General features: G+C 42.2%; 1 protein-coding gene across 1 annotated transcript in view; it reads left to right on the forward strand.

The window, feature by feature from the left end:
• The window catches only part of uvrag (UV radiation resistance associated gene), a 260049-nt gene that overhangs the window by 12169 nt on the left and 219901 nt on the right, over positions 1 to 27979 (forward strand). The window contains exons 2-3 of the mRNA XM_067985644.1: positions 10436 to 10553; positions 20229 to 20263. Of these exons, the coding sequence (XP_067841745.1) occupies positions 10436 to 10553; positions 20229 to 20263 (153 nt within the window). The remainder of the gene's footprint in view (positions 1 to 10435; positions 10554 to 20228; positions 20264 to 27979) is intronic.

Here is a 27979-nt window from a genome sequence, read left to right on the forward strand (position 1 = left end):
ACAATGACCATTGATATCTGCTATAATACTCCAAGACAAGCAAAGAAAGCATTCCAAATGGGAATAAAAATATCTTTGTAAGCTCAATAGTATATCTACAAAGGGTGCGTGGAAACGATTTGAAGATTTGTAAGCTTATCTTGAAGTTCAGATGACATGCTATAAAACGTTCAGATTTTGTTCTCTCTGTTTATGATGCTATCTGATGCCTTTGATCTAATTACTGCCTTGAAGTCAATTCTTGGATGTTTGCTCTCTATTTAAATAGCAAGTGTTGATGTCAATGGGGGAACTAACTCAATGGTGTCACTTTACCTATCGGTTGAAATCACAAGTATGCTAATGTAAGTTCAGTCCCCTCGCACTGTGTACTCAAGAATCCCGCCCAGCACATTACTCCCATGAGCTCATTGGTTCTCACTTGACACTGTATCAGGACTTAAAATGGCAAAATCTAAATTAAAGCTTGAACTTGACCTACAATAGTGGTGGCACTTGAACTTTTAGACATTAGCCAAGTTAACTGGAATGTGAAGTTCTCTTTACTCACCTGATTGAAACTGCAACAAGTGCTAAATGCATATTGCATAGTATTTTGCACTGGCTTTCTCTAGGCACTACCTTTAACCAGGGCCGCTGAAGAAAGTGGAAATAAATGCAGATTAATTTTACTTTAAATCTGCCAGAAAGCTCATTCTTTCCCTGGTAGAAATAAGTTGATGTTTCTTCCAAATGCTTATATATACTAATGAGTGTGTCAGTTTTACCCCAGGTATTGATATGTAGTGGGGAGAAAATTGCACGGCTATGGGTAAAGAGCAGGGGGTCTGGTACTAATTGGATAGCTCTTTCAGAGTTGACCTCCTTCTGCGCTGTAAGATTCTATGATTCTGTTGCAACTGCCTTATTTACCTGACCTATTGTAGCTTCTCGTTGCAGGACTAAAACAGGCTTTGTATGCCCAGATTTTGAGGGAGTTTGTAAAAATGAACTCTGACATCAAAGTCAAGAGAAACATCAAATTTTTTTTGGAGGACTGGAGCACTGCTATCATTGTACCATTGTTTAAAAAGGGAGAAAGAGATAGACCAAGTAATTACAGGCCAGTCAGCCTAACGTTGGTGGTGGGCAAATTATTGGTAACAATTCTGAGGGACGGTATTAATCATTATTTAGAAAGGCATGGATTAATCAAGGACAGTCAGCATGGATTTGTTATGGAAGGTCATGTCTGACTAACTTGATTGATTTCTTTGAGGAGGTAACAAGGAGGGTCAGTGAGGGTCGTGCATTTGATGTAGTGTACATGGATTTTAGCAAGGCTTTTGACAAGGTCCCACATGACGGACCGGTCAGAAAAGTAAAAGCCCATGGGATCCAAGGGAAAGTGGCAGTTGGATCCAAAATTGACTCAGTGGCAGGAAGCAAATGGTAATGTTCGGGAGTTTTTGTGACAAGAAGGCTGTTTCCAGTGGGGCTCCGCAGGGCTCAGTACTAGGTCTCTTGCTTTTTGTGGTATATATCAATGATTTAGACTTAATCATGCCCCCTACCTTTTTAAGAAGTTTGCAGAGGATACGAAAATTGGCCGTGTGGTTGATAGTGAGGAGGAAAGCTGTAGACTGCAGGAAGATATCAATGGACTGGTCAGGTGGGCAGAAAAGTGGCAAATAGAATTCAATCCAGAGAAGTGTGAGATAATGTATTTGGGGAGGGCAAACAAGGCAAGTAACGACATAATAAATGGTCGGATACTGAGAGGTGTAGAGGAAGTGAGGGACCTTGGAGTGCATGTCCACAGATCCCTGCAGGTAGCAGGACAGGTAGATAAGGTGGTTAAGAAGGCGTACGGGATACTTGCCTTTTATTAGCCGAGGTATAGAATGTAAGAGCAGGGAGGATATGCTAGAACTGTATAAAACACTAGTTAAGCCACAGCTAGAGTACTGTGTACAGTTCTGGTCACCACATTACAGGAAAGATGTCATTGCACTAGAGAGGGTACAGAGGAGATTTACGAGCATATTGCCAGGACTGGAGAATGTTAGCTATGAGGAAAGATTAGCTAGGCTGGGGTTGTTTTCTTTGGAAGAGAGGAGGCTGAGGGGTGATTTAATTGAGGTGTATAAAATTATGAGGGGCCTAGATAGAGTGGATAGGAAGGACCTATTTCCCTTAGCAGAGAGGTCAATAACCAGGGGGCATAGATTTAAAGTAATTGGTAGAAGGATTAGAGGGGAGCTGGGGAAATTTTTTTCCTCAGAGGGTGGTGGGGGTCTGGAACTCACTGCCTGAAAGGGTTGTAGAGACAGAAACACTCATTGCATTTAAAAGGTGCTTGGATGTGCACTTGAAGTGCTGTAACCTAAAAGGCTACAGACCAAGAGCTGGAAAGTGGGATTAGGCTGAACACCTATTTTTTGGCCGGCATGGACATGATGATGGGCCGAATGGCCTCCTTCTGTGCCTTAAATTTCTATGATTCAAGATAGTCATCAATTTAGACATATCGCTGAGAGTGATGAGAGGTTTGGAAAAATTTCTTTATGCAGAGGGTTGTTGGAGCATGGAATGCTTTGTCAGAGGAAGTGGTTGAGACAGAGACCATTGCAAGTTTTAAGGGAAAATTAGATAAATATTTCAAGCAGAGGTAGGTACAAGTCTATAAGGACAGCATGGGGCAGTGGGATAAGTTTTGTATTGCTCTAGCGAAGAACCGGCACACACGCGATGGGCCGACTGGCCTCCTCCTGTGATTGGTTCTATAGACCCTTAATTGGGTGTATCCTACAGATTTTTTTTCACATAATGAAACAATTTGACCAGGCCAGAATTTCCCTCTGCACAAAAAATCTTGGTGAAGAGGATACAGAAGTGCACAAAATGCAATCCATATTGTCATAATGTAGATGTAAACAAAAGTTGAAAGGAAGTTTACTTTGCACCTCAAAGTATTTCTTCATTTATCTAAATGTTTGACTGTAATTGCTTGCAGTAGAGTAGGTTTGGACTATGAATCCTGATTCTATTTTAATTAGGATCATGGATATGGTTATATATGATTAGGATCATATTTACTCATCAGGGTGTGCTACTCTGCTGTAGACAGCTGACATGCCATTTGTTGATAGCCCTTCCTGTTTTGAGATATAAAATCGTAGTTCAGCATCAATCAGTGCAACTTTTTTTTGGGTCTGATGGTAGCTGTATTTGCCAAGTAAATTAAAGCAAAATAGTGTTTTCTGTTTGTTACAGCATTATACAAAAAAAAATTCAACTAGGGAATTAAGATAACTGTAAATAGAGTTTGATTTGTCTTTTTTTTTTCTGGTCATAAAAGCTGGATTGAGAGAGTAATACATTGCATTCAGTGTCCTGTCCCCCCATAGCACTGAAATGGCTGTTGCCAAGTTCTTGAATGACTTCTTCTAACTTTGGTTGCGGTGCCTTATTGCTTCTTGTCCTCTTGGAACTACCTGCAGCGTTTAATATGGCTGATCATGCCTCTCCCCTCTCATGCCGATCCTGTTGACTGTTTCTATGGGATAGCTCTTGCATTGTTACCTATCTTTAAAAAAGGTGGAAGAACAACCCAGGAAACGACACACCGGTGAGTTTGACGTCCGTTGTGGGTAAAGTTATGGAAACCCTTATTAAAGGTAAGATTGTGGAGCAGATGGATAGAAATAAAATCATAAAAGATAGCCAATATGGGTTCATGAAGGAGGGGTCTTGCCAATCTAACTTACTGTTTTTCTTTGAGTCTGATAAAGGAGCTTGATCGGGGTAAGGCAGTGGATGTGGTGTACTTGGATTTTAGTAAGGTCTTCGATACAGTTCCCCAGGAAAGGCTGGTACTGAAAATAAAGAAAATAGGAATCAGTGGAAATATTTTACATTTGGTTGACCAATAGAACCCAGAGGGTGGTAGTACAGGACTTATCATTAACCTGGGAGAATGTTACCAATGGGGTCGCACAAGGATCTGTTTTGAGACCTCTTGTATAATATCTTCATAAATGATCTGGAGCTCAGAGTCACATGCACAATGGCTAAATTTTCAGATGGTACAAAACTAATGAAGGCAGCAGACTCCAAAGCTGAACAGGATAAGCTACCGGAGGCTATGAATATTCTTGGGAATTGGGCAGACAGGTGGCATTTGAAATTCAATGTAGAGAATTGCAAAGTGCTTCAAATGGGGACAAAAAAAATCCAGGAAGGGACTATTACTAAAATGGAAAGAAAATAATGTACATGGAAAATGTCCTGATTGACAATAAATTGAAGCTATTGCAACAATGCTTGGTGGCAGTGAGTAAAGCCAATCAGATGTTGGAGTGTATTAAAAAGTCAACATTGAACTAAATAGTGAGGTGGTCCCGCCATTTTATAAATCATTGGTGCGACTGCACTTAGAATACTATGTACAGTTCTAGTCGCCACAGTACAAAGAAGATATTGCAGCTATTGAAAGGATACAGAAGAGAGCAACCGGAATCATTGAGACAATGGAGAGATTGGATTACGAGGAGCGATTATATAAATTGGGCATGTTCTCACTGGAAAAGAGAAGGTTGAGAAAGGATATAAATTCAAAACTAATCTGTGGGAACAATACTGTAGACAGCGAGTGGTCAATCTATGCAACAGGCTCCCTAGGGAGTATTGATTCTTTCAAAGGCAAAATAGATAGTTTTCTTTCAGAAAACAACATTTTGGGATAGAATATATGAGTAGCTTGAGACATGACATGTGGTGAGTGTAGCATGCTTGGGAAGGACAGGTGATTTTGGACCGATGGTTGCCAAAGCGCTCCACCACTGGAGGTTTTCCTCACGTCATGTCTGGGTCTGTTGTAGACGAATTCATAGAGATTGATTGCTACGATTAGTCAACAACTCCATTATCGTTTATCATGGAACTATGAGGATGGTAGAAGGTGAACTAGATGGACCTCAGTCTTTTTTTGTCCAGCAATTACTATATCTTTCTCCTCGATAGTGCCCATCTTTGAGTATGAAGGACTTCCGCTAGCTTTCCAATTTAAATAAAAATTAAAAAAAACTTGTGTCTGGTTATTCCAACCTGGCCCCTGCTAATCACGTGAACGTCTGAGTGAGATTGCCATTTGGTGCTAAAGTAGTGCAAACTTTTTTTCATGCGTGCACTGGAAGCTGGATTGAGACTGAGCTTGCAACGAGCAGAGGCTTTCATCTTCTTTGGGCTGGATATGAACACCATGTCTGCTGTGGCTCAGCGATAGCTCTCTTGCCTCTGAGTCAGAAGATTGTGGGTTCAAGTCTCACTCCAGAGACTTGAGTGCATATGGAGCCTATAAATGTTCTGAAGTTTGTAAAATCAGAACTCCTGGTAGTACTGTACAAACAAACAAGGTTGGTTTTGCTTAGCTGGTAGGCCTTTTCCTATTCCTAAACATTCTTATGAGACATGGTGTGGTCAATTGGAAAAGTCGAGCTACTTTTGTACTGCTTGTTTGCTGGGTTTCTGCCATTATAGGACCTCCAGTAAGCTACACCTAGAGGTAGAAGTCTGGTTTGTAGAATTTCAATGTACTGCGCAGGTCCCATCAACCTAATGCAAATGTACATTTTTCTGCAAGACTGGGCTGAAAACATGAGATTTGCTTTAAGTGGACACCGAATAAAGAATGAAGTTTATGTGTGTTGCTTTATTTATTTATAAAGTTTTAATTTATTGAGCTGTAGATCATTTGTGACTGAAGACCAGCATAATAGTCTTGTGATGGGTCACTTGATTTTTTTTTCTCTCCAGTTCAGCAGGGATTGAAAACATAACTTGTCTCTCTGCTGCAGCCAAGCATGATTTTTAAATATTTCTTGTTTTCCTGCAGCAGAAGCACCAGTTTGTTCAAAATGCTTAAATCTATTGAACTATATTTAGCTATAGCAAAATGCCACATGGCAGATAGAGGGATTGATTACTTGTATGTTTTCCATTGCATGAGACATACTGTTAGAACAGCGCAGTGTTGTCAGACGGGATCTTGATAAATTGGGCCAGTGGGCCGATGAATGGCAGATGGAGTTTAATTTAGATAAATGTGAGGTGATGCATTTTGGTAGATCGAATCGGGCCAGGACCTACTCCGTTAATGGTAGGGCGTTGGGGAGAGTTATAGAACAAAGAGATCTAGGAGTACAGATTCATAGCTCCTTGAAAGTGGAGTCACAGGTGGATAGGGTGGTGAAGAAGGCATTCGGCATGCTTGGTTTCATTGGTCAGAACATTGAATACAGGAGTTGGGATGTCTTGTTGAAGTTGTACAAGACATTAGTAAGGCCACACTTGGAATACTGTGTACAGTTCTGGTCACCCTATTATAGAAAGGATATTATTAAACTAGAAAGAGTGCAGAAAAGATTTACTAGGATGCTACCGGGACTTGATGGTTTGACTTATAGGGAGAGGTTGGATAGACTGAGACTTTTTTCCCTGGAGAGTAGGAGGTTTAGGGGTGATCTTATAGAAGTCTATAAAATAATGAGGGGCATAAATAAGGTCGATAGTCAAAATCTTTTCCCAAAGGTAGGGGAGTCTATAACGAGGGGGCATAGATTTAAGGTGAGAGGGGAGAGATACAAAAGGGTCCAGAGGGGCAATTTTTTCACTCAAAGGGTGGTGAGTGTCTGGAACGAGCATTGGAAGAGCAGGGAAGTTCTCCATGGTATCTTGGCCAATATTTGTCCTCAACCAATATCACTAAAACAGATTATCTGATCATTATCTCTTGATGTTTGTGGGATCTTGCTGTGCACAAATTGGCTGCCACATTTCCTACATTACAACAGTGATTACACTTGGAAGTGCTTCATTGGCTGTAAAGCGCTTTGGGACATATTGAGGTCATAAAAGGCGCTATAATATATGCGAGTTACATTGAAACTGGAACCCAGAAACAGGTCATTCGGCCCAACTAGTCCATGCCGCGTCCATGCTTCATACAAGTCTCACCCCTTCCCACTCCATCTAACCCTATCAGGTTACCCTTCTATTCCTTTCTCCCTCATGCGTTTATCTAGCTTCCCCTTAAATGCATCCATGCCAGTCGCCTCAACTACTCCTTGTGTTGGCACGTTCCGCATTCTTACCACTCTTTAGGTAAAGAAGTTTCTCCTCAATTCCCTATTGGATTTATTAGTGACTATTTTATATTTGAGGTCTAGTTTTGGACTCCCTCACAAGTGGAAACATCTTCTCAGTCTACCCTATCAAACCCTATCATTATCTTAAAGACCTCTGTCAGGTCACCCCTCAGCCTTCTCTTTTTTTTTCCGAAAGAAAAGAGCCCCAGCCTGTTCAGCCTTTTCTGATAAGGATATCCTCTCAGTTCTGGTATCATAGGAACATAGGAACAGGAGTAGGCCATTCAGCCCCTCGTGCCTGCTCCGCCATTTGATAAGATCATGGCTGATCTGTGATCTAACTCCATATACCTGCCTTTGGCCCATATCCCTTAATACCTTTGGTTGCCAAAAAGCTATCCATCTCACATTTAAATTTAGCAATTGAGCTAATATCAATTGCCGTTTGCGGAAGAGAGTTCCAAACTTCTACCACCCTTTGTGTGTAGAAATGTTTTCTAATCTCACTCCTGAAAGGTCTGGCTCTAACTTTTAGACTGTGCCCCCTACTCCTAGAATCCCCAACCAGTGGAAATAGTTTCTCTCTATCCACCCTATCCGTTCCCCTTAATATCTTATAAACTTCGATCAGATCACCCCTTAACCTTCGAAACGCTAGAGAATATAACCTCAATTTGTGTAATCTCTCCTCGTAACTTAACCCTTGAAGCCCGGGTATCATTCTAGTAAACCTACGCTGCACTCCCTCCAAGGCCAATATGTCCATCCGAAGGTGCGGTGCCCAGAACTGCTCACAGTACTCCAGGTGCGTTCTAACCAAGGTTTTGTATAGCTGCAGCATAACTTCTGCCCCCTTGTACTCTAGTCCTCTAGATATAAAGGCCAGCATTCCATTCGCCTTATTGATTATTTTCTGCACCTGTTCATGACACTTCAATGATCTATGTACCTGAACCCCTAAGTCCCTTTGGACATCGACTGTTATCCTTTTTTGATCCAAAGTGGATGACCTCATATTTGCCTACATTGAATTCCATTTGCCACAGTTTTGCCCATTCACCTAATCTATCAATATCCCTTTGTAATTTTATGTTTTCATCTACACATCCTTGTGAATCTTTTTTGCACCCTCTCCAATGTCTCCATATCCTTTCTATAATATGGAGACTAGAACTGTGCACAATACTCCGTGATCTAACCAAGGTCCTACACAAGGTCTTATTAACCTGCATCGCTACTTTTAGTATCTGAACCCCTAGATCCCTTTGCTTCTCTATCCCATTCAGACTCTTATTATCTAAGCATATGTGGCCTCCTTATTCTTCCTACCAAAATGCACCACCTCACACTTATATCGAAATTCATTTGCCAATTACACGTCCATTATGTAAGTTTAATAACGTCCTCTTGCATTTTGACGTATTCTTCCTTTGTATTAACTACGCCCCCCGATTTGGTGTCGTCCGCAAATTTTGAAATTGTGCTTCTGATTCCCGAATTCAAATCGTTAACGTAAATTGCGAACAACCTTGGTCCCAGCACCGATCCCTGTGGAACACCACTTCCCACCTTTTGCCAGTCTGAGTAGCTGCCCTTAACCCCTACTCTGTTTTCTGTTTTGTAGCCAACTTGCTATCCATTCTGCTACCTGTCCCCTGACTCCACGTGCTCTGACGTTGGCCGTGACTCTACAATGCGGTACCTTATCAAAGGCTTTTTGAAAATCCAAATATATTAGATCCACTGCATTACCCTTGTTTACTCTTTGTTACTTCAAAGAATTCAATAAGGTTGGTCAAGGATGACTTTCCCATCTGAAATCCATGCTGACTGTTCTTTATTATAGACATCACTAGATGTCTTTCTATTACATCTTTGAGTAAAGATTCCATTATCTTCCCTATCACTGTTGTTAAGCGAACTGGTCTATAGTTCCCTGGACTTGTTCTATCTCTCTTTTTAAATATAGGAATAACATTAGCTGCCGCCAGTCCTCTGGCACTATTCCCTTTTCTAATGAATTTTTACATATATGTAATAGTGCCTCTGCTATCTTCTCCCTAACTTTTAATATTCGTGGATGCAATCCATCTGGACCAGGGGTCTTTTCCTCCCTGAGGTGAATAGTTTATCAATTATCTTCTTCCTCCCCCCCCCACCCCCCACTTTCTAAGTTAAACGTTTTAATATATTTTTCAATCTCTTCTAATATCTTGCCCACCTTGTTGGACAAAGCAACTGTTCAATATTTCTGCCAGTTTGCTGTCATTATCTGTGAGTTTATCTTGTGCATCCCTTAGTGACCCTATTCCTATTTTTTTTTTGTTATTTATGTGTCAACAGAATATTTTACTGTTTCTCTTTATATCCTTTAATTTAATCTACTAATTTCTCTTTGCTTTCCAAATTGTTTTTTTGATCTCTTTCCTCACCTCTTCGTATACCCCTTTTGCCATCCTCTACTTTATTGCCTATGTACTTAGAGTATACCTTTTTCTTTAGTTTCAATTTTGCCCATATCTCTTTATTCAACCATGGTGGTTCATTATTTGGCTAGTTTGCTCTAGCTTTTTAGTGGAATATATTTCTCCTGAACACTCTTGATCACAGTTTTAAATATTTCCCACTGCTGTTCTATTTTTTTTTTCTGTCAATTTATTTTTCCAGTTTATCTGCCCTAGTTCCATTCTCATCTCAAAATTAGCTTTTTTCCAATTTATTACTTTGGTCTTTGTCTTACTTATAACTTTCTCAATCATTATTTTGAACATTATTATGTTATCACGATTGCCTAGATGTTGTCCTATGCATACTTCTCGTTACTAGTTCTTTCTTTTCTATGTTGGTTTGTGTGTTTTCTCCCTGTCCTACATATCAATATCTGATGACAACACTTCGGATTATTTAACTTGCATCTGACTTTGGAGTACATAAAGTTGACATTGTGTGGGGGAGAGCAATGATTTTGGTCTTCCCAATGTTGAACTGAAGGAAATTGCAGCTCATCTAGGACTGGATGTCAGATAAGCATGTGCAAAAGTGGGGCAAATTGTGCCTTTGATCAAATTTGCATTTCATCCCTTGAGCGCATGTAAAAATTTGCAAATAATAGAAATGTCACTTGCATATTTAGTTTTCAAACCTGTTTTGTAGACTGAATGTGATGTTTCTAAAATCTGAAGTTATTGAATGTTAGAAAGCAGAAGTGAACAAGTGACATTGCACAGAACAGGAACTGTCTCAGTGAGAACTTAGATTGTACAAATTTAGGTGTTTAAATTTTCTTTTCAAAACATTCATTGTTTCAGCGACGGCTTCGACATCTGCGAAGTATTGCAGCACGAAATATCGTTAACAAGAATGGTTCCCATCTTCTGGACACCTACTTCAGCCTACACCTGTGTGATGATGCAAAGATCTTCAAAGGTAATCCAAAAAGTGGCTGCAGCTACATTTTATTATGACAAATCAAAAAATAGGTTCAGCATTTTGACGATTGGGTTTTGTCCTCGTGATTTGGATTTGAATCCAGCCTGAAGTAGAGGATGTAAATGTCCTATATGAAGTGAGTTTGGGCAGTTCCCAGGGGGCAGAGGCTCACAGTACAAAAATGCTCCTAATCCAGCACTAATTGGCAATCTTAGAGACTACATGGTATAAAGCAGAAAAATGTCACACAAATGCTGTAGATCGGGGCTGAGCCACATTGGGGTGGAGTAGAGGGAACTTTACAACTTAGCATGTTACACCTGAACTAGAAAGTATTCAGAACTGATGGCCACTTTTTAGAGGTCTGTTGCTTGTTGGTGAAATTTCTTAATTAAGAGCTGACCAGGTAGTTGAGCCTTTTCTATTGTTTAAAATATTGAGCGTAGTCTAATCGACTGCCTGGGTACACTTTTATCAGGCCCCCATTGGTCTTTTTAAAAGCAGTGTGCAGTTACCTCCTCCAGGTGTTCATGCACCTAATGCAAAATATAGAATTGATGCAGTCTCAATTGCAGCAGCCGACAACAAGAGTTTACCAGTCTCTGCTCAGCTTGTAAAAGAAATGAATCCACATGCACTGAATTACCAGTCTCGCCCAAGCCATTTAGAATGCTTGGGATGGCAAGAGATTGTATTTTTTACTTCTTTTATGTTCACCAAGGGATGCAAGTCCTGGAGAATGGAACACTTTCCATCTTATCTAGTGTCTGCATTAAGTACTCCTAGTTCAGGTGCAACATGCTTAGTTGTAAAGTTCCCTCGACTCTGCCCCAACAATGTGGCTCAGCCCCAACCTATAGAATTTGTGTGACATTTTTCTGCTTTATAGCATGTCTCTCAAATTGCCAATTAGTGCCAGATAAGGAGCATTTTTGTACAGTGAGCCTGTGCCCGCTGCGAACTGCCCAAACTCACTTCATATGGGACATTTACACCCTCTAGTTCAGGCTGGATTCAAATCCAAATCACGAGGGCGAAACCCCATTGTTCGAGTAATTACATCACTCAATTCCTGGGACAGTATAATTTTTTGTTTGATATGGCGTACAGCCCTTTTTGAAGACCAAATATACTGCATTTATCTTGAATCCCTCTATCTAACGTAGATGAACGTTTGCGCTTGGAAGTTCCATGGTGGTTCTCTGCCAGGGAACCAGTTGAACCTCCACGGAAATGGTGTAAATGGCTAAAAATGGCAATTTATACTGCTATGCTGGGGTTCCAGCTGAATATCAGCTGAAGTTATGGCAGGTGATCGGGAGACCCTGTGAAATATCAATACCTTTGTTTCATTTATTGCTTCAGAGCAATGCAACATGTGATTTTTTGAATGAAGAAAAATGAATGTAATTTCCCTTTTAGAAGTGTGTAGAATCTGCTTCTGGTACCTCTAAAATGCTTTTGTGATCAAGTATATTCCATTGGATATTGCAGTAGTAGGGTCAAATTCTTATGATACTATGTTTCTTAGCTTCATTTGAATTGTAAATAGTCATGCATGTCAGGCTAGTGCTAGTCCCTTAAGTCAAATGACTTCTATTTTGCCCTTGTAAGGAGTACTGCAGTAAGACAAAATAATGGATTGTGTGACAGTATTGCAGTAAAGGTGATTTGTGTGTTTTCAGTTATCATAGAATCATAACAGCATGGAAGGAGGCCATTTGGCCCATTGTGTCCATGCCGGCTCTCTGCAAGAGCAATCCAGCTTGTGCCACTCCCCTGCCCTTTCCCCATAGCCTTGCAAATTTTTTCCCTTCAAGTACTTATACAATTGTCTTTTGAAAGCCACGATTGAATCTGCCTCCTCCACCCCCCTCAGGCAGTACATTCCAGATCATAACCACTCGGTGTGAAAAAAAGTTTTTCCTCATGTCGCCTTTGGTTCTTTTGCCAATCACCTTAAATCTATGTCCTCTGGTTCTTGACCCTTCTGCCAATGGGAACAGTTTCTCTCTATCTGCCCTGTCTGGACCCTTCATGATTTTGAATACCCCTAGAAGTCTTACGGCTTCTTTTTCCCATCTGAGTTAGAAAAGTGGGTGAAATTAAAGTAAAAGCTCGGAGCGTAAAATTGTTAATTTATTAAATTTAATAACTTGAACTAGTTTATTAACTAGACCAATAAAACTAAATAAACAGGGGAAGGAACTGATTGGCTGGTAGCTGGTGAGTGTTTCTTTTTCTGTTGAGTTTTTTTAAGGCTTAATTTATTTTTGATAAGGTTAGTGAACAATCTAATAAATCAAGGCATGGCAGGGCAGCTCACACCAGTGGGATGCACATCTTGTGCCATGTGGGAACTCCAGGACGCTTCCCGTATCCTGGACAACCACAGGTGCAGGAAGTGGGACTGGGTTACCGCCAGACAGACAAGGAGGACCAGGCAGGTAGTGCAGGAGTCCCCACAGTGCATCTCACTCTCTAACCAGTATCCAGTTCTGAATATTGGTGAGGGAGAGGGTTCCTCTGCAGAGTGCAGCCAGAGCCAAGTCCACAGCACCATGGATGGCTCAGCTGCAGAAGAGGGGGAAGGAGAAGGATCAGGAAAGCAATAGTGATAGGGGACTCTATAGATAGGGGAGCAGACAGGCGTTTCTGCGGCCGCAGCGTGATTCCAGGATGGTATGTTGCCTCCCTGGTGCCAGAGTCAAGGATGTCACTGAGCAGCTGCAGATCATTCTGGGGCCGGGGGGGTGGGGGGAGGGAGGGAGGGTGAGCAGACAGAGGTCGTGGTCCATATAATTACCAATGACATAGCTAGAAAGAGGGATGAAATCCTGCAGGCAGATTTTAAGGAGTTAGGAAAGAGATTAAGGAGGAGATTAAGAAGCAGGACCTCCAAAGGTAGCAATCTCTGGATTGCTCCCAGTGCCTTGCGCTAGTGAGTATTAAAAATAGGAGGATAGAGTAGATGAATGCGTGGCTAGAGAGATGGTGCAGGAGGGAGGGCTTTAGATTCCTCGGGCATTGGGACCAGTTCTGGGGAAGGTGGAACATGTACAGGCTGGACGGGTTGCATCTCAACAGAGCTGGGACCTATGTCCTCGTGGGAAGATTCGCTGGTGTTGTGGGGGAGGGTTTAAGCTAATTTGGCAGGGGGATGGGCACCAGGATGTAGCATTGAAAGGAGAAACGACGGGCACAAAGGATTGGGTGAGAAAAGTAGCACTAAAGCAAGTAATAGTACAGTATTAGATAGGATAAGACTGAGAGTAAAAAAGTCTAAAACTGGTTTGCAGTGCATGTGTGTAAACGCACAAAGCGTGGTAAACAAGGTTGGTGAGCTGCAGGCACAAATAGCCACATGAGAATACAATGTCATGGCGATAACTGAGACCTGGCACAAAAAAGGGCAGGATTGGGCACTAAATATTCCTGGATACAAGTTGTTCAGGGAAGATAGGGAAGGAAAGAAAGTGGGGGGGTGGGTGGTGGCAGTATTGATTAAGGAGAATATTGCAGTACTGGAGAGAGGGGATGTCCTGGAGGGGTCAAGGACAGAATCTATTTGGTTAGAATTAAGAAATAGAAGAGGTGCCATTACACTACTGGGTGTATTCTATAGGCCACCAACTAGTGGGAGGGATATAGAGGAGGAAGTTAGAGAGGTGCAAAAGCTATAGAGTAGTGACTTCAACTATCCTAATATAGACTGGGATAACAATAATATGAGGGAGGAATTTTTGAAATGTGTCCAGGATAACTTTCTTAACTAGTACGTCTCCTGGAAGGAGGCATTGCTGGACTTCATTCTAGAGAATGAGGTGAGCCAAGTGGAGCAAATGTCATTGGTAGAGAATTTAGGGAGCAGCGATCATATCATAAGGTGTAGAATAGCTATGGAAAAGGACACGGATCACTCTATAAAATAAAAATACTCAATTGGAGGAGGGCCAATTTCAATGGGATGAGAACAGATCTGGCCCGGGTAAATTGGAATCAAAGATTGGCAGGCAAAACTGTAATTGAACAGTGGGGCGGCCTTTAAGGAGGAGATGGTTCGGCACATTCCCACAAGGCAGAAAGTTAGGGCAACTAAAGTCAGAGCTCCCTGGATGGTAAGAGGTAGTGAGTAAGATGAAACGGAAAAAAGTGGCGTTTGACGGATGTCAAGTTGATAAGACAAGTAAGAACCAAGCTGAATATAGAAAGTTCAGAGGGGAAGTGAAAAAGGAAATAAGAGGGGCAAAGAGAGAGTATGAGCATGGACTGTCGGCCAACATAAAAGGTAATCCAAAAGGTTTATACAGGCGTGTAAACAGTAAATAGGGAGTAAGAGGAGGGGTAGGGCCGATTCGGTAAAACCATGAAGGAGATCTACTCACGGAGGCAGAGGGGATGGCCGAGGTACTAATTAAGTACTTTGCATTTGTTCTTTACCAAGGAAGAAGATGCTGCCACAGTCTGAGTAAAGGAAGATATAGTTGAGATACTGGATGGGCTAAAAATTGATGGAGGTACTTAGAAGCAGATAAGTCGCCCGGTCCGAATGGGATGCATCCGAGATTGCTGAGGAAAGTAAGGGTGGAAATTGCAGAGGTACTGGCCATAATCTTCCAAACATCCGTAGATACAGGGGTGGTGCTTGAGGACTGGAGAATTGCAAATGTTACACCCTAATTCAAAAAAGGGTGCAAGGATAAACCCAGCAAGTGTAGGCCAGTCAGTTGAACCTCAGTGGTGGAGAAACTTTTAGAAACGATAATCCGGGACAGAATTAACAGTCACTTGGATGAGGGTGGATTGATGAGGGAAAGCCAGCATGGATTTATTAAAGGCAAATCATGTTTAACTAACTTGATTGAGTTTTTTGATGAGGTAACAGAGAGGGTAGATGAGGACAATGCAGTTGATGTGGTGTATGTAGATTTTCAAAAAGCATTTGGTAAAGTGCTGCAGGGTAGGCTTATCAAGATTGCGGCCCAGGGAATAAAGGGGGCAGTAGCAACATGGATACAGAATTGGCTAAGTGACAGGAAACAGAGAGTAGTGGTGAATGGTTGTTTTTCGGACTGGATGGAGGTGTCCAGTGGTGATCCCCAGGGGTCGGTGCTGGGACCGTTGCTTTTTTTGATATATATTAATGACTTGGACTTGGGTGTATAGGGCACAATTTCAAAGTTTGCAGATGACACAAAACTTGGTAAGGTAGTAAACAGTGAGAAGGTGATAGACTCCAAGATCCAAGAGGATATCGACAGGCTGGTGGCATGGGCAGACACGTGGCAAATGAAATTTAACGCAGAAAAATGCGAAGTGATGCATTTCGGTAGGAAGAACAAAGAGTGGTAATATAAACGAGCGCACAACACTAAAAGGGGCACAGAAACAGAGATCTGGGGGTATATGTACACAAATCATTGAAGGTGGCAAGGCAGGTTGAGAAAGCGGTTTAAAAAAAGCATACGGGATGCTGGGCTTTATAAATAGAGGCATAGAGTACAAAAGTATGGAAGTTATGATGAACCTTTATAAAACATTGGTTCGGCCACAACTGGAGTATTATGTCCAGTTCTAAAACATCGAAAAGATGTGAAGGCCTTAGGGTGCAGAAAGAGATTTACTAGAATGATTCCAGGGATGAGGGATTTCAGTTACGTGGATTGACTAGAGAAGCTGGAGTTTTTCTTCTTGGAACAGAGAAGGTTGCGAGGAGATTTGATAGAGGTATTCAAAATCATGAAGGGTTTAGACAGAGGAGATAGAGAGAAACTGTTCCCATTGGTAGAAGGGTCAAGAACTAGAGGGCATAGATTTAAGGTGATTGGCAAAAGAACCAAAGGTGACATGAGGAAAAACTTTTTTACACAGCAAGTGGTTAGGATCCGGAATGCACTGCCCGAGGGGGTGATGGAGGCAGATTCAATCATGGCCTTCAAAAGGGAACTGGATAAGTACTTGAAAGGAAAAAAATTGCAGGGCTACGGGGAAAGGGCGGGGGAGTGGGACTAGCTGGATTGCTCTTGGATAGAGCTGTTACGGACTCGATGGGCCGAATAATCTCCTTCCGTGCTAGAATCGTAGAAAGGTTACATCAAATCTTCTCTCAAGCTTCTCTGTTCTAAGGAGAACAACCCCAGCTTTTCCAGTCTATCCACATAACTGAAGTCTTTCATCCCTGGAACCATTCTAGTAAATCTCTTCTGCACCCACTCTAAGGCATTTACATCCTTCTGAAAGTCCGGTGCCCATAATTGGACACAATACTCCAATTGTGGCTGAACTAGTGTTTCATAAAAGTTCATCATAACTTCCTTGTTTTTGTACTCTATGCCTCTATTTATAATGCCCAGGATCCCGTATGCTTTTTTAACCGCTTTCTCAACCTGCCTTGGCATCAACGATTTGTGCACATACCCCACCTCCCCCAGATATCTTTGTTCCTGCACCCCTTTTAGAATTGTACCCTTTAGTTTATATTGCTTCTCCTCGTTTTTCCTACCAAAATGTATCACTTCACACTTCTGTGTTAAATTTCATCTGCCTCATGTCCGCCCATTCCACCAGCCTCTTGAAATCTATCACTATCCTTCTCGCGGTTCACTGCTCTTCCAAGTTTTGTGACATCTGCAAATTTTAAATTGTGCCCCGTGTACCCAAGTCCAAGTCATTAATATATATTAAGAAAAGCAATTTATCCTTACACCTTTTTTTGACCAAGGGTGTAACATTTGCAATTCTCTAGGCCTCTGGCACCACCCCCAAATCTAAGGATGATTGGAAAATTATGGCCAGTACCTCTGCAATTTCCACCTTTACTTCCCTCAGCAACCTAGGATGAATCCCATTTGGACCAGGTGGCTTATCGAGTCAGCCTTTCTAGTACCTCCTGTTTATCAATTTTAGCCTATCCAGTATCTCAACTACCTCTTCTTTTACTGTGACTTTGGCAGTATCTTCCTTAGCAAAGACAGATGCAAAGTACTCATTTAGTACCTCAGCCGTGCCCTCTGCCTCCATGCGTAGATCTCCTTTTTTGGTCCCTCCTCTTACTACCCGTTTGCTGTTTATATGCCTATAGAAAACTTTGGATTCCCTTTTTATGATAGCTGCCGGTCTATTCTCAAAAACTCTCTTTGCCCCTCTTATTTCCTTTTTCACTTCCCCTCTGAACTTTCTATATTCAGCCTGGTTCTCACTTGTGTTATCAACCTGACATCTGTCACATGCCCCCTTTTTCTGCTTCATCTTACTCTCTCTCTTTCATCATCCAGGGAGCTCTGGCTTTAGTTGCCCTACCTTTCCCCCCTCATAGGAATGTACCTAGACTGTACCCGAACCATCTCCTCTTTAAAGGCCACCCATTGTTCAATTACAGTTTTGCCTGCCAATCTTTGATTTCAATTTACCCGGGCCAGATCCGTTCTCATCCCACTGAAATTAGCCCTCCTCCAACTGAGTATTTTAACTCTAGATTGTTCCTTGTCCTTTTCCATAACTATTATAAACCTTATGATACTATGATCACTGTTCCCTAAATGTTCCCCCACTGACACTTGCTCCACTTGGCCCACCTCATTCCCCAGAACCAGAACCAGATCCAGCAATGTCTCCTTCCTTGTTGGGCCGGAAACGTACTGGTCAAGAAAGTTCTCCTGAACACAATTCAAAAATTCCTCCCCCCTCTTCGCCCTTTACACTATTACTATCCCAGTCTATATTAGGATTGTTGAAGTCTCCCATTATCACTACTCTATGGCTCTTGCACCTCTCTAATTTCCCTGCAAACTTGCTCTTCTATATCCTTCCCACTAGTTGGTGGCCTATAGAATACACCCAGTAGTGTAATGGCATCTCTATTGTGTCGTAACTCTAACCAAATAATTCTGTCCTTGACCCCTCCAGGATATTCTCTCCAGCACTGCAATATTCTCCTTAATCAATACGGCCACTCACCCCTCTCTTTCCTTCCTTATCTTTCCTGAACACCTTGTATCCAGGAATATTTAGTGCCCAATCCTGCCCTTTTTTGAGCCACAACATCGTATTCCCATGTGGCTAAATGTGCCTGTAGCTCACCAACCTTATTTACTATGCTTCATAGGTTTACAGTGCATGTGTGTAAACACATCTTAGACCTTTTTGTATTCTTAGTCTGATCCCACCTAATACCGTCATTTTTCTTACTCCTGTGCTATCTGTCTCTCCCAATCCTTTGTGCACCTTGTTTCTCCTTTCCAATGCTACATCCTGGTGCCCACCCCCCTGTCAAATTAGCTTAAACCCTCCCCCACAGCACTAGCGAACCTCCCCGCGAGGACATTGGTCCCAGCTCTGTTGAGGTGCAACCCGACTGGCCTTGCAGGTCCCACTTCCCCCAGAATTGGTCCCAATGCCCCTTCCTGCACCATCTGTCCAGCCACTCATTCATCTATTCTATCCTCCTATTTCTGTACTCACTCGTGCGTGGCACCAGGAGTAATCCGGAGATTACTACCTTTTGAGGTCCTGCTTATTAATCTCTTTCCAGCTCCCTAAAATCTGCCTGCAGGACCTCATCCCTCTTTCTACCTATGTTGTTGGTACTGATATGGACCACGATCTCTGGCTGTTCACCCTGCTCCTTCCAAATGATCTGCAGCAGCTCAGTGAGATCCTTGATCCTGGCACCAGGGAGGCAACATACCATCCCGGACTCACGTCTGCGGCCACAGAAACGCCTATCTGCTCCCCTAACTATTGAATCCCCTATCACTATTGCTCTACTGACCTTTCTCCTCCCACCCTCCCCACCTCCTGTACAGCTGAGCCACCCATGGTGCTGTGGACTTGGCTCTGGCTGCACTCCCCAGAGGAACCCTCTCTCACTAGTATTCAGAACTGAATACCAGTTAGAGAGTTGAATTAAGAATTTCTGAATACTCTGTACCATAGCCTCTATCTGTTGGTCAATTGAATTACTACGTCGAATAATCTAGAGGTTGACTAACTGTATGCTCCACAGAGCTGAGGACAAAGTTCATCAGAACGGCAAGGCCACAGGTGGAGACCCTGAATGGGAGTTTTGTCATTTTTTTCTTTTCCTGAGCCGCCCCCTGACCTCCCAACCCCTAAACACTGTAGATGGATTTTATTGTTATTGTCTTGCTGTTTCTGCAGATATTTGGAATTATTGTTTCCTGTTCCTGATGTGCTGTAGCTTTCCAACATCACTGCCCTGGGCACAAACTGGCAATGAAGAGCTCTCTGAAATTATTACATGTCAGCGCACCCTACGAGAGTATCTTGCCTGATTGCTGTTGGACTGAGTTCAGTTATGTTGAGCCAATCTGAATTCTGTATTATCAAACTGTTAAGAATGAATGAAAATTGATAAATACTGGAGTATTTTGCTCACTATTGTTGCACTCTTCCAAGAACTCCACTTCTGACCTCTAACAAAACCTAATGGCTCCAAGGAATTCGGCTGTCAGTTTCATGAATTAGAAATTGTCTTAACAAGCCTTGCACGCTGCTGGCACAATGCTGTTGGAGATGGGATCCAGGCAGTTTGGAAGAGTTGCAGCTTTTTAAAGCCATGTTTTGTAAAGTGACTGGGACGTTAACTGTTGAAGTACTGATTTTGAAAAGTGCTTTGCAAATTAATTCCTAACACACTTTTTTCCCTTTCAGCATTTTACACCAGTGAGGTTGTAAAGGATTCTTTGGTAAGTGATCTTTAATTGGATTAATGTTAGATATGTTTTTAAATGAGGAATCTTCACCAGTACTCTGAACGTTCTTTGGACTAGATGAAGCTTTGCATTAACTTAAATTTCCATCTTAAACTTTCAACAATCCAGTTCAGTAGGCATTTTAGAAAAGTAAATAAGGAGGGTTGGAGGAATCACTGTTCTGAGAGGAAAAAACACCTAGTTAGGTAAGGGTATCAAGGGATATGGAGCAAAGGCAGGTAAATGGAGTTGTACAGATCAGTCATGATCTGAGTGAATGGCGGAATAGGCTCGATGGGCTGAATGGCCTACTGCTGTTCGTATGCTGTTTTTGCCAAGCTTGGTACTTGACGTGTATTTAAATAGTTATAGCTAATCCTGTAACTGGAAAAGTGGATATTTAATTTGTAGTCAGTCAGAAGGGAAACATATCGGAACTGATAGCCGTGTCAGTAAATTGACAGGCATGTGTCTGGTAATTTGGTGGTTTGTAAATCGTCAATTTGTAGAGTATATTTACACATGTTTCTAACTGTGTAGAATATTGGGTTTGATCCATGTTGTTCTATGGGGCACTCATTGTTAATAATCTGTAGATTGATTTGTTATACAAAGCTGGCTACAGCTGACTCCTGAGATGAAGGGCATGATTGAAAATGAATAGCTTTATCTTGTTTCACCCCAGTCAGCAGAGAAGAAATCCATTATTTCTATTAATAATTGTGCTAGTACTTGAAATGAAAAAATGTGCAGGGCTACGGGGATAGGGAGGGGGAGTGGGACTAGCTGGATTGCTCGAGCATAGAGCCGGCGTGGACTCGATGGGCTGAATGGCCTCTTCCATGCTGTAACCTTTCTATGATTCTATCTGGGATCAGTGAACTGTCTTCACTGAGTAGAATGGTATTGGTGATGTCCCTCCACCATTCAAATTTCTTCCTGCCTAAAGATTTGGAATTGTGCCAGGGTACAGCTCCACAGGCACTGACTCCTCTTTGGCATGAAGTAAACAATTTTACAACACCAAGTTATAGTCCAACAATTTTTATTTGAAATCTACAAGCTTTCGGAGGCTTCCTCCTTCCTCGGGTAAACCCCAGTCCATCACCGGCATCTCCACATCTTGGCATGAAGGACTGTGTATGTGGGATCCCAGAAAATGAACATTGTAAGGCTGTTTTATCATGTTTGGAGAAGGGGGGCTGGGGCTTCATTGCTGAGTCTGATCCCATCTGCACTTCGAGCAGGAGTTGCTTTGCTGAAGACTGTTCCAAATATATGGACCTGCCACAGGCTTCGAAATTTAAACTTGGAACTTTTTTTGAACAGTCATGGAAACCCCCAGCCCAAGGACATTGATGTTTTGGAGTTGTATTTCCAAGCTGAGATCAGTTTCATAGCCCTGGGACATTCCTGGTCCATATGGTTCAGCACCATACCACATGGTGCACCTACTCACTGAGCTAATGGCGAATCTGCTGTATTTTTCATGTCTGCTTAGCTAGGTGGTAGTGCCTTCACCTGAGTCAGAATGTTATGGGCTCAAGCTCCACTCCAGGACTTGAGCATGTTCACTAGGCTGACACATACAATGCGTAGGGAACATTGCATTGTTGGAGGTTCCTGTCTCTTGGATGAGGCCATGTCTGCCTGTTCAAACAAAATATAAAAGATCCCATGGAACTAGTTGAAGAAGAACAGGGAGTTCTTCTGGCCAACATTTATCCCATGGCCAACAGCACCAAAATAGATTAACTGATCACTTTTTTAAAATTTGCTGTTTGTGTGAGCAGGTTGGATGACACGTTTGCTATATAAGTGAATATACTCAAAAGTAATTAAATGGCTAGAAAGTGCTTTGGGATGTTTTGAGGACATGAAATAAGTTGAAGAATTGCTATTGTCTAGTTTGAATAACAAATGCAATGACAAAACATTGACATGTGACGGATTTAGTCAAGTTTTACTTGATTTCTGGCTGTTCTTTTGCATGCCATTTTGGGTAACGTTGGCTTACCAGAGGTTCTCAAATTGTAAAGCTATGGGGAACTGAGATGAACATAAAATAACAAGTAAAGGAGGATAAGGAACTGGTCAGGAGAGCTAAAATAGAAATGACCGTTATGGCAGGTAATATTAAAGGAAATGTCAACATTTCTGTTAATACTTCTGCAGCAAGCAGCTTAAAAAAAGGGTATGGTGGGGCCATTGAAAGATCCCAAAAGTGCGATGATATTATTGACCAAGAGACAGTAAATCTATTAAAGGAGTTCTTTTCTGTGTTAATGAACAAACCATTGGCAGTTTTCCCATAATGGAAGTTGAATTTCTGGGGGGTGTGGTGAAAGTGGATGAAATACTGAATGAAATACATTTCAGATAAGGCGCTTTGCAGGAGTGCAGTCAGACAAAAATTGACACAGAGCCAAAGGAGGAGATATTAGGATGTATGACTAAAAGCTTGGTCAAAGTGCTTTAAGGAGCTCCTTAAAGGAGGTGGAGAGGTTTAGGGAGGAATTTCAGAGTTTAAGACCTGGATTGCTGAAGGCTTGCCGTCAGTGGTGGGGTGGAGGAAGTGGGGGATGCATTAGAGGCCAGAGTTGGAGGAAGTGGGGGATGCATAAGAAGCCAGAGTTGGAGGAAGTGGGGGATGCATAAGAGGCCAGAGTTGGAGGAAGTGGGGGATGCATAAGAAGCCAGAGTTGGAGGAAGTGGGGGATGCATAAGAAGCCAGAGTTGGAGGAAGTGGGGGATGCATAAGAGGCAAGATTTGGAGCAACACAGAGTTCACGGAGGGCTGTTGGGCTGGAGGAAGTTAGAGATGGGAGGGGCAAGGCTGTGGATGGATTTGAACACGAGGATGAGTGAGGCATTGCTGGACTGAGAGCCCATCTACATCAGACAGCACAGTGGTGATGGGTGAACGTGTGAGGTAAATCTGGGTGTCGTCAGTGCACATGTGGAACTTGATGTCATGTATTTGGATGATGTTACTGAGGGGCAGCATGTAGATGAGAAATAGGAGGGGCCAAGCATAGTTCCTTGGGGGACTCCAGAGGTAACTGTAAGGGATGGGAAGAGTAACCATTGCAGAAGATTTTCTGGCTACAGCTGGATAGGTAAGAGTGGGACTAGGTTATTTGTGACTTTAATTAGGGCCACAAGACACAATACAAGCAGGATCTGAGGTTACTGGGAGATAGCACCCTGAAACTAACAGTGCATTATGTGGCAGTAATAAGGAAAGATAACTGGATCTGAGGATGTATAGCCAGAGGCACAGATATCAAATCCCAAGTGGTTATAATTTGTACAAGGCTCTGGTATGGCTGCACCTGAAGTACTATGTACTAGCACAGGGATGTCTAGGCACGGGAGGCAATGCAGAAAAGGGCAATCTGACTTAAGGCATCTGAACTATGACGGGAGATTGAAGAGCCTGGGATTGTTTCCTCTGGAGCAGAGCAGGCTCAGGGAAGATATTCAGAATTCTTAAGGGAATCAATAAATTGAAGTTTGATTAGTTTGAAATTGTCTCGAGCTATAGAACCAGGGGACATGAAGTGGGGGAAGGTGAACACAGTTCAGATATAGCTACTTTACATGGTGGATTCTGTGACACTGCACAATATTTTTTACATTAATCTGTGAATGTATCATTCACATGTTGTCAGATAGTGGAGAGATGGGGCACATCAGGGATATGGCTGCAATAGCTCCAACTCTCCAAGAGGGAAGATGGGTGCAGTCTCCAGAACTCCAAACACTTTGACTAGGCTGTGAATCATTGCCGAAAATAAGATTTGGCCTGAAGCCAAATGTTGCACTCCCAACAGCCTATGAAAGAGTCGTTGTTTAGGAAGCTGGTAGAAGTCCAGCATAGTTTCGACAGTGTTATCTCCCTGAAGGGAGGCCTGTACTTTATTTTTCCTAAGCTTCCAAGTCTTTTCCCCACTAGTGCAGTAGCAATTTCACAGAGGCGATCACTATGAAATTTCCAAGTATTGTGGAAGAAAGACCTACTGAAATGGGCAGCCTTCTCCACAAGAACCAAATTATACAGCAGCTCAACGATTTCATATCACACAAAATCTCTTTCCCCTCTCCAGATCCAAATCTACTTCTAAGACCCTACAACGATCCCCAAAATACACCACAAACTCACTTCTCTGCACTGTCCTTCGCAACAACAGAAGGCCCTCCACTAGCCGAATGGGAGAACCTGGCATGGGTGACGCAGAGCGTAAGCTTTAAAATCCTAAAGATTCTGTGATTAAGGAAAGGCAGAAAGAGGTGACGAGTTGGAGGTTCAGCAGAAGAATGAGTTAGAGTTGCATTGAGTTTTAATTTTGAACGTGAGGATGTGGGGAGGAGCGGGGTGTACTTGGAGCTTAGGGAGTGGGGTGAGGGGGTAGTTAGGAGGACACTTCAGAAAAAAAAGACAAAAATTATGAGTGGAGGGTGGAGGTAAAAGAGGAGTCACTCGTTCAGTGACCAGTTTTTTTCTGGTAACCTCTCCAGGGCTACAAGCATTAGAGGTTCCCTAGATGTGGGAACTGTATTCAAACTTTGGACAAAGGTGGATTTCATAGCAAATTGAGAGGAGCAACAGTGGCAGCATGTCTTCAGATCAGTATTTCTTGCAAAACACTCAAGGCTTCAGTTAACATTTTTCTGATTCACCTGGAGATTGATTGTGACGTGCTGCTATATGGAACACATTCCAATTGTGCATACTGAGGGATGCAGCTCAGGAGTAAGTGCAGAAATAATGGGATCAAGCAGCAAAAGGACTGAGATGGATCATTTGTGGGTCAATTCATAGTAAAAATATAGCCAATTGACCTTCACTTCAAGGGGTATGGCGCAAAGATGGGTAAATGGGGTTGAGATCAGCCATGCTCTAATTGAAGAGCAGAACAGGCTTTGGGGGAAGGGGGGGTGGTGAACGGCGTACTCCTGTTGTGTTCATTTACAGTGGAAATTTTGTACCAGTAGTGTTTGTTCCATGATACAGGAAACCAGACAAGAACTGCGGAAATCATACCGAATGTCCTGTACGTTCAGAAGCTTCTGAATTATACCACTTTGATTCTTTTAAACTAACATTGCTTTCCCTATTTGGCTTCCTGTCTTTTCTACACCCCAGCCCATCCCTCCTCTTTTTGGGTTAGGTAAGGTCAAACTGTCTGCTTAAAATGTACAGTTCCTGTGAGGGGAATATTTGGCAGAAAGTCAAAAATAAGCTACCAAAACTGCACTTGAAACAACGTGAAGTACTGATTATCAGCTTGCATTAAATCTTCAAAATACAAATCATTGTGTTTTACACCAAGCATTGTACTTCAGGGAAATGTCTATGTCGGTGTTTGCGTCTAGTATGTACGAGCCAATCAGATATTGAACTGAACAACAGAAATATGCTTCTTATAGCAATGGCCCGAGTTACCTTTACTGGTTTGGACTCGATAAGGTAGTTGATTTATTTTTAAGCTTTACTTCGGTTATTAATTGTACATGAGCATTGTGTATGAAGTAGAGTTGAGTTTGAGAACATTCATATCAAGGTATTAAGTGTTGGTTTTGACACCTGGAAGGGTTAAAAGCAAGAGTTTTAAATAATATGCTAGGCCTTTTGAACCCTGGTGTTTGATCAGAACAAGAAGCTCAGTGTCACTCCCTGCTTAATGGATGAGCAGTTAGGAATGGATTTGTCTTCTGCTTCAATGAAATTGAAGTGGTTCAAAATTGAGCTCTGCTTGCTTGAACTTTTGGAAATTACAACATTTTGTTTTTGATATCTGCCTTAAATGCTCTTTGGTGCTTATGAGAGCTGTGAATTTTGCAAAACTTCATACATAAAATTACCCTGCACTTAAAAGTTTCTTTTATCTTAAAAACTGGGCTAAACTTCATCTTCCTTTGCTTTTGAGAGAACTCATCTTAATGGTTTGAACTAAACTACTATAGTCTTCTCTTCAATTTCGAGTTGCTTAATTGGAATTATCTGTTTTGAATTTTTTGAGAATGAAATTCCTACTTTGTTATTTACAGTGTGACCGCAGTCCAGTAATTTAAATTAGCAATCACATTGGATGTCATTTGTAATTTTGATAAGGGTTGCTTCATGGCTATGGCAGGGGAGGAAACCAGATTGGAGAGGTTCAAACACGGAGTTGCAGGGAAGATGGGCATGGATTTGGGAGGCGACGACGTGTTCAAGGACTTTGGAGAGAAAAGGGAGGTTGGAGATGGGGCGGTAGTTTGCAAGGACAAAGGGGGTCAAGAATGGGTTTTTTGAGGAGGGGGGGTGATGACTGCTGATTTGAAAGGGATGGGGTCAGTACCAGAGGGAATTGTTTAATAATATCAGCTGGCATGGGGGCCAGGAAGGGAAGTTAAGTGGCCAGCAATTTGGCAGGAATAGGGTCGAGGGAGCAGGGGGTTGGTCTCGTGGGCAGGATGAGATCGGAGAGGGCATGCGGGGTGATAGGAGAAAAACTAGAGCAAGATGTGAGTTTCTGTCCCGCTGATACTATAACCAAGGCTCTTTTTTGCCTTTTTTTAACTCAATGAAGCATGGGTTTGATATCCTAGATCTGGTTTAACAATAACCCAGAGATCTTTTTACTGATCAGGCTGTACTGCTGTTCCATTTAATAAATACGCCCTCATTTGGTTCCTGGCTTTATGCTTACCCTTGTTGAACTGCATCTGCTTCCTACTGGCCCAATTACCTTTTTAAAAAAAAATCAAACTTCTTTTGCATCTAGTTACAACAACTGGGACGATAGTGTAATGGTTAGATTACTGGACTAGTAATCCAAAGGCCTGGACTAATAATCCAGAGAACTGACCACCACGACAGTTTGAGAATTACAATTCAGTTTTAAAAAAATAAATGCTGGTATCAGTTAAAGTGACCATCAATTTGTCGGATTGTTGTAAAAATCCAACTGGTTCACTAATATCCTTTAGGGAAGTAAACATGCTGACCTTAGCTGGTCTGGCCTACATGTGACTCCAGTCCCACACACCAATGTGGTTGACTCTTAATGCTCTCTGAATTGGCCTGGTAAGCCATTTAAAGCAGCTGTATCAAACTGCCACAAGAAGGGATGGGCAATAAATGCTGGCCTTTCCAACGCGCACACATCCCGAGAATTTTTTTTAAAAAATGAATACCTTGTGCTGGCTGCCCAACTCTAGTGTCTGGCATCCAGAAAGTGGCTTTTGTCTTTGACTTCCAGGAAGGCATAGTTGGAGTGGTGTAAACATCACTGTCCTGTAGTTCATTCAGCTTGGATTTGGGATTGTCCTAGGTCGAAATAAACCATAAATAACAACAACTTGCATTTATATAGATCCTTTAATGTAGAAAAACATGCCATGACATTTCTCAGAAGCATAATCAGACAAAAATTGTTACTGTGCCAATGACTGAGATATTGGAAGGGGTGACTAAAAGCTTGGTCAGGTAGGTTTTAAGGAGGGCCTTAAAGGAGAAGAGGAAGGTGGAGAGGTTTAGGAAGGGAATTCCAGTGCTTAGGGCCTTGACGACTGAAGACATGGCTGCTGATGGTGGATTGGGGGATGCACAAAAGGCCAGAGCAGAGGAATGCAGAGTTTTCAGAGGGTTGAAGGGCTGTGGAAGATTACGGAGATAGGAATTTGAAGACAAAGATGAGAATTTAAATTTGAGACATTGGG

This window comes from Heptranchias perlo, chromosome 6 (genome assembly GCF_035084215.1).
Source record: "Heptranchias perlo isolate sHepPer1 chromosome 6, sHepPer1.hap1, whole genome shotgun sequence".
NCBI lineage: Eukaryota > Metazoa > Chordata > Chondrichthyes > Hexanchiformes > Hexanchidae > Heptranchias > Heptranchias perlo.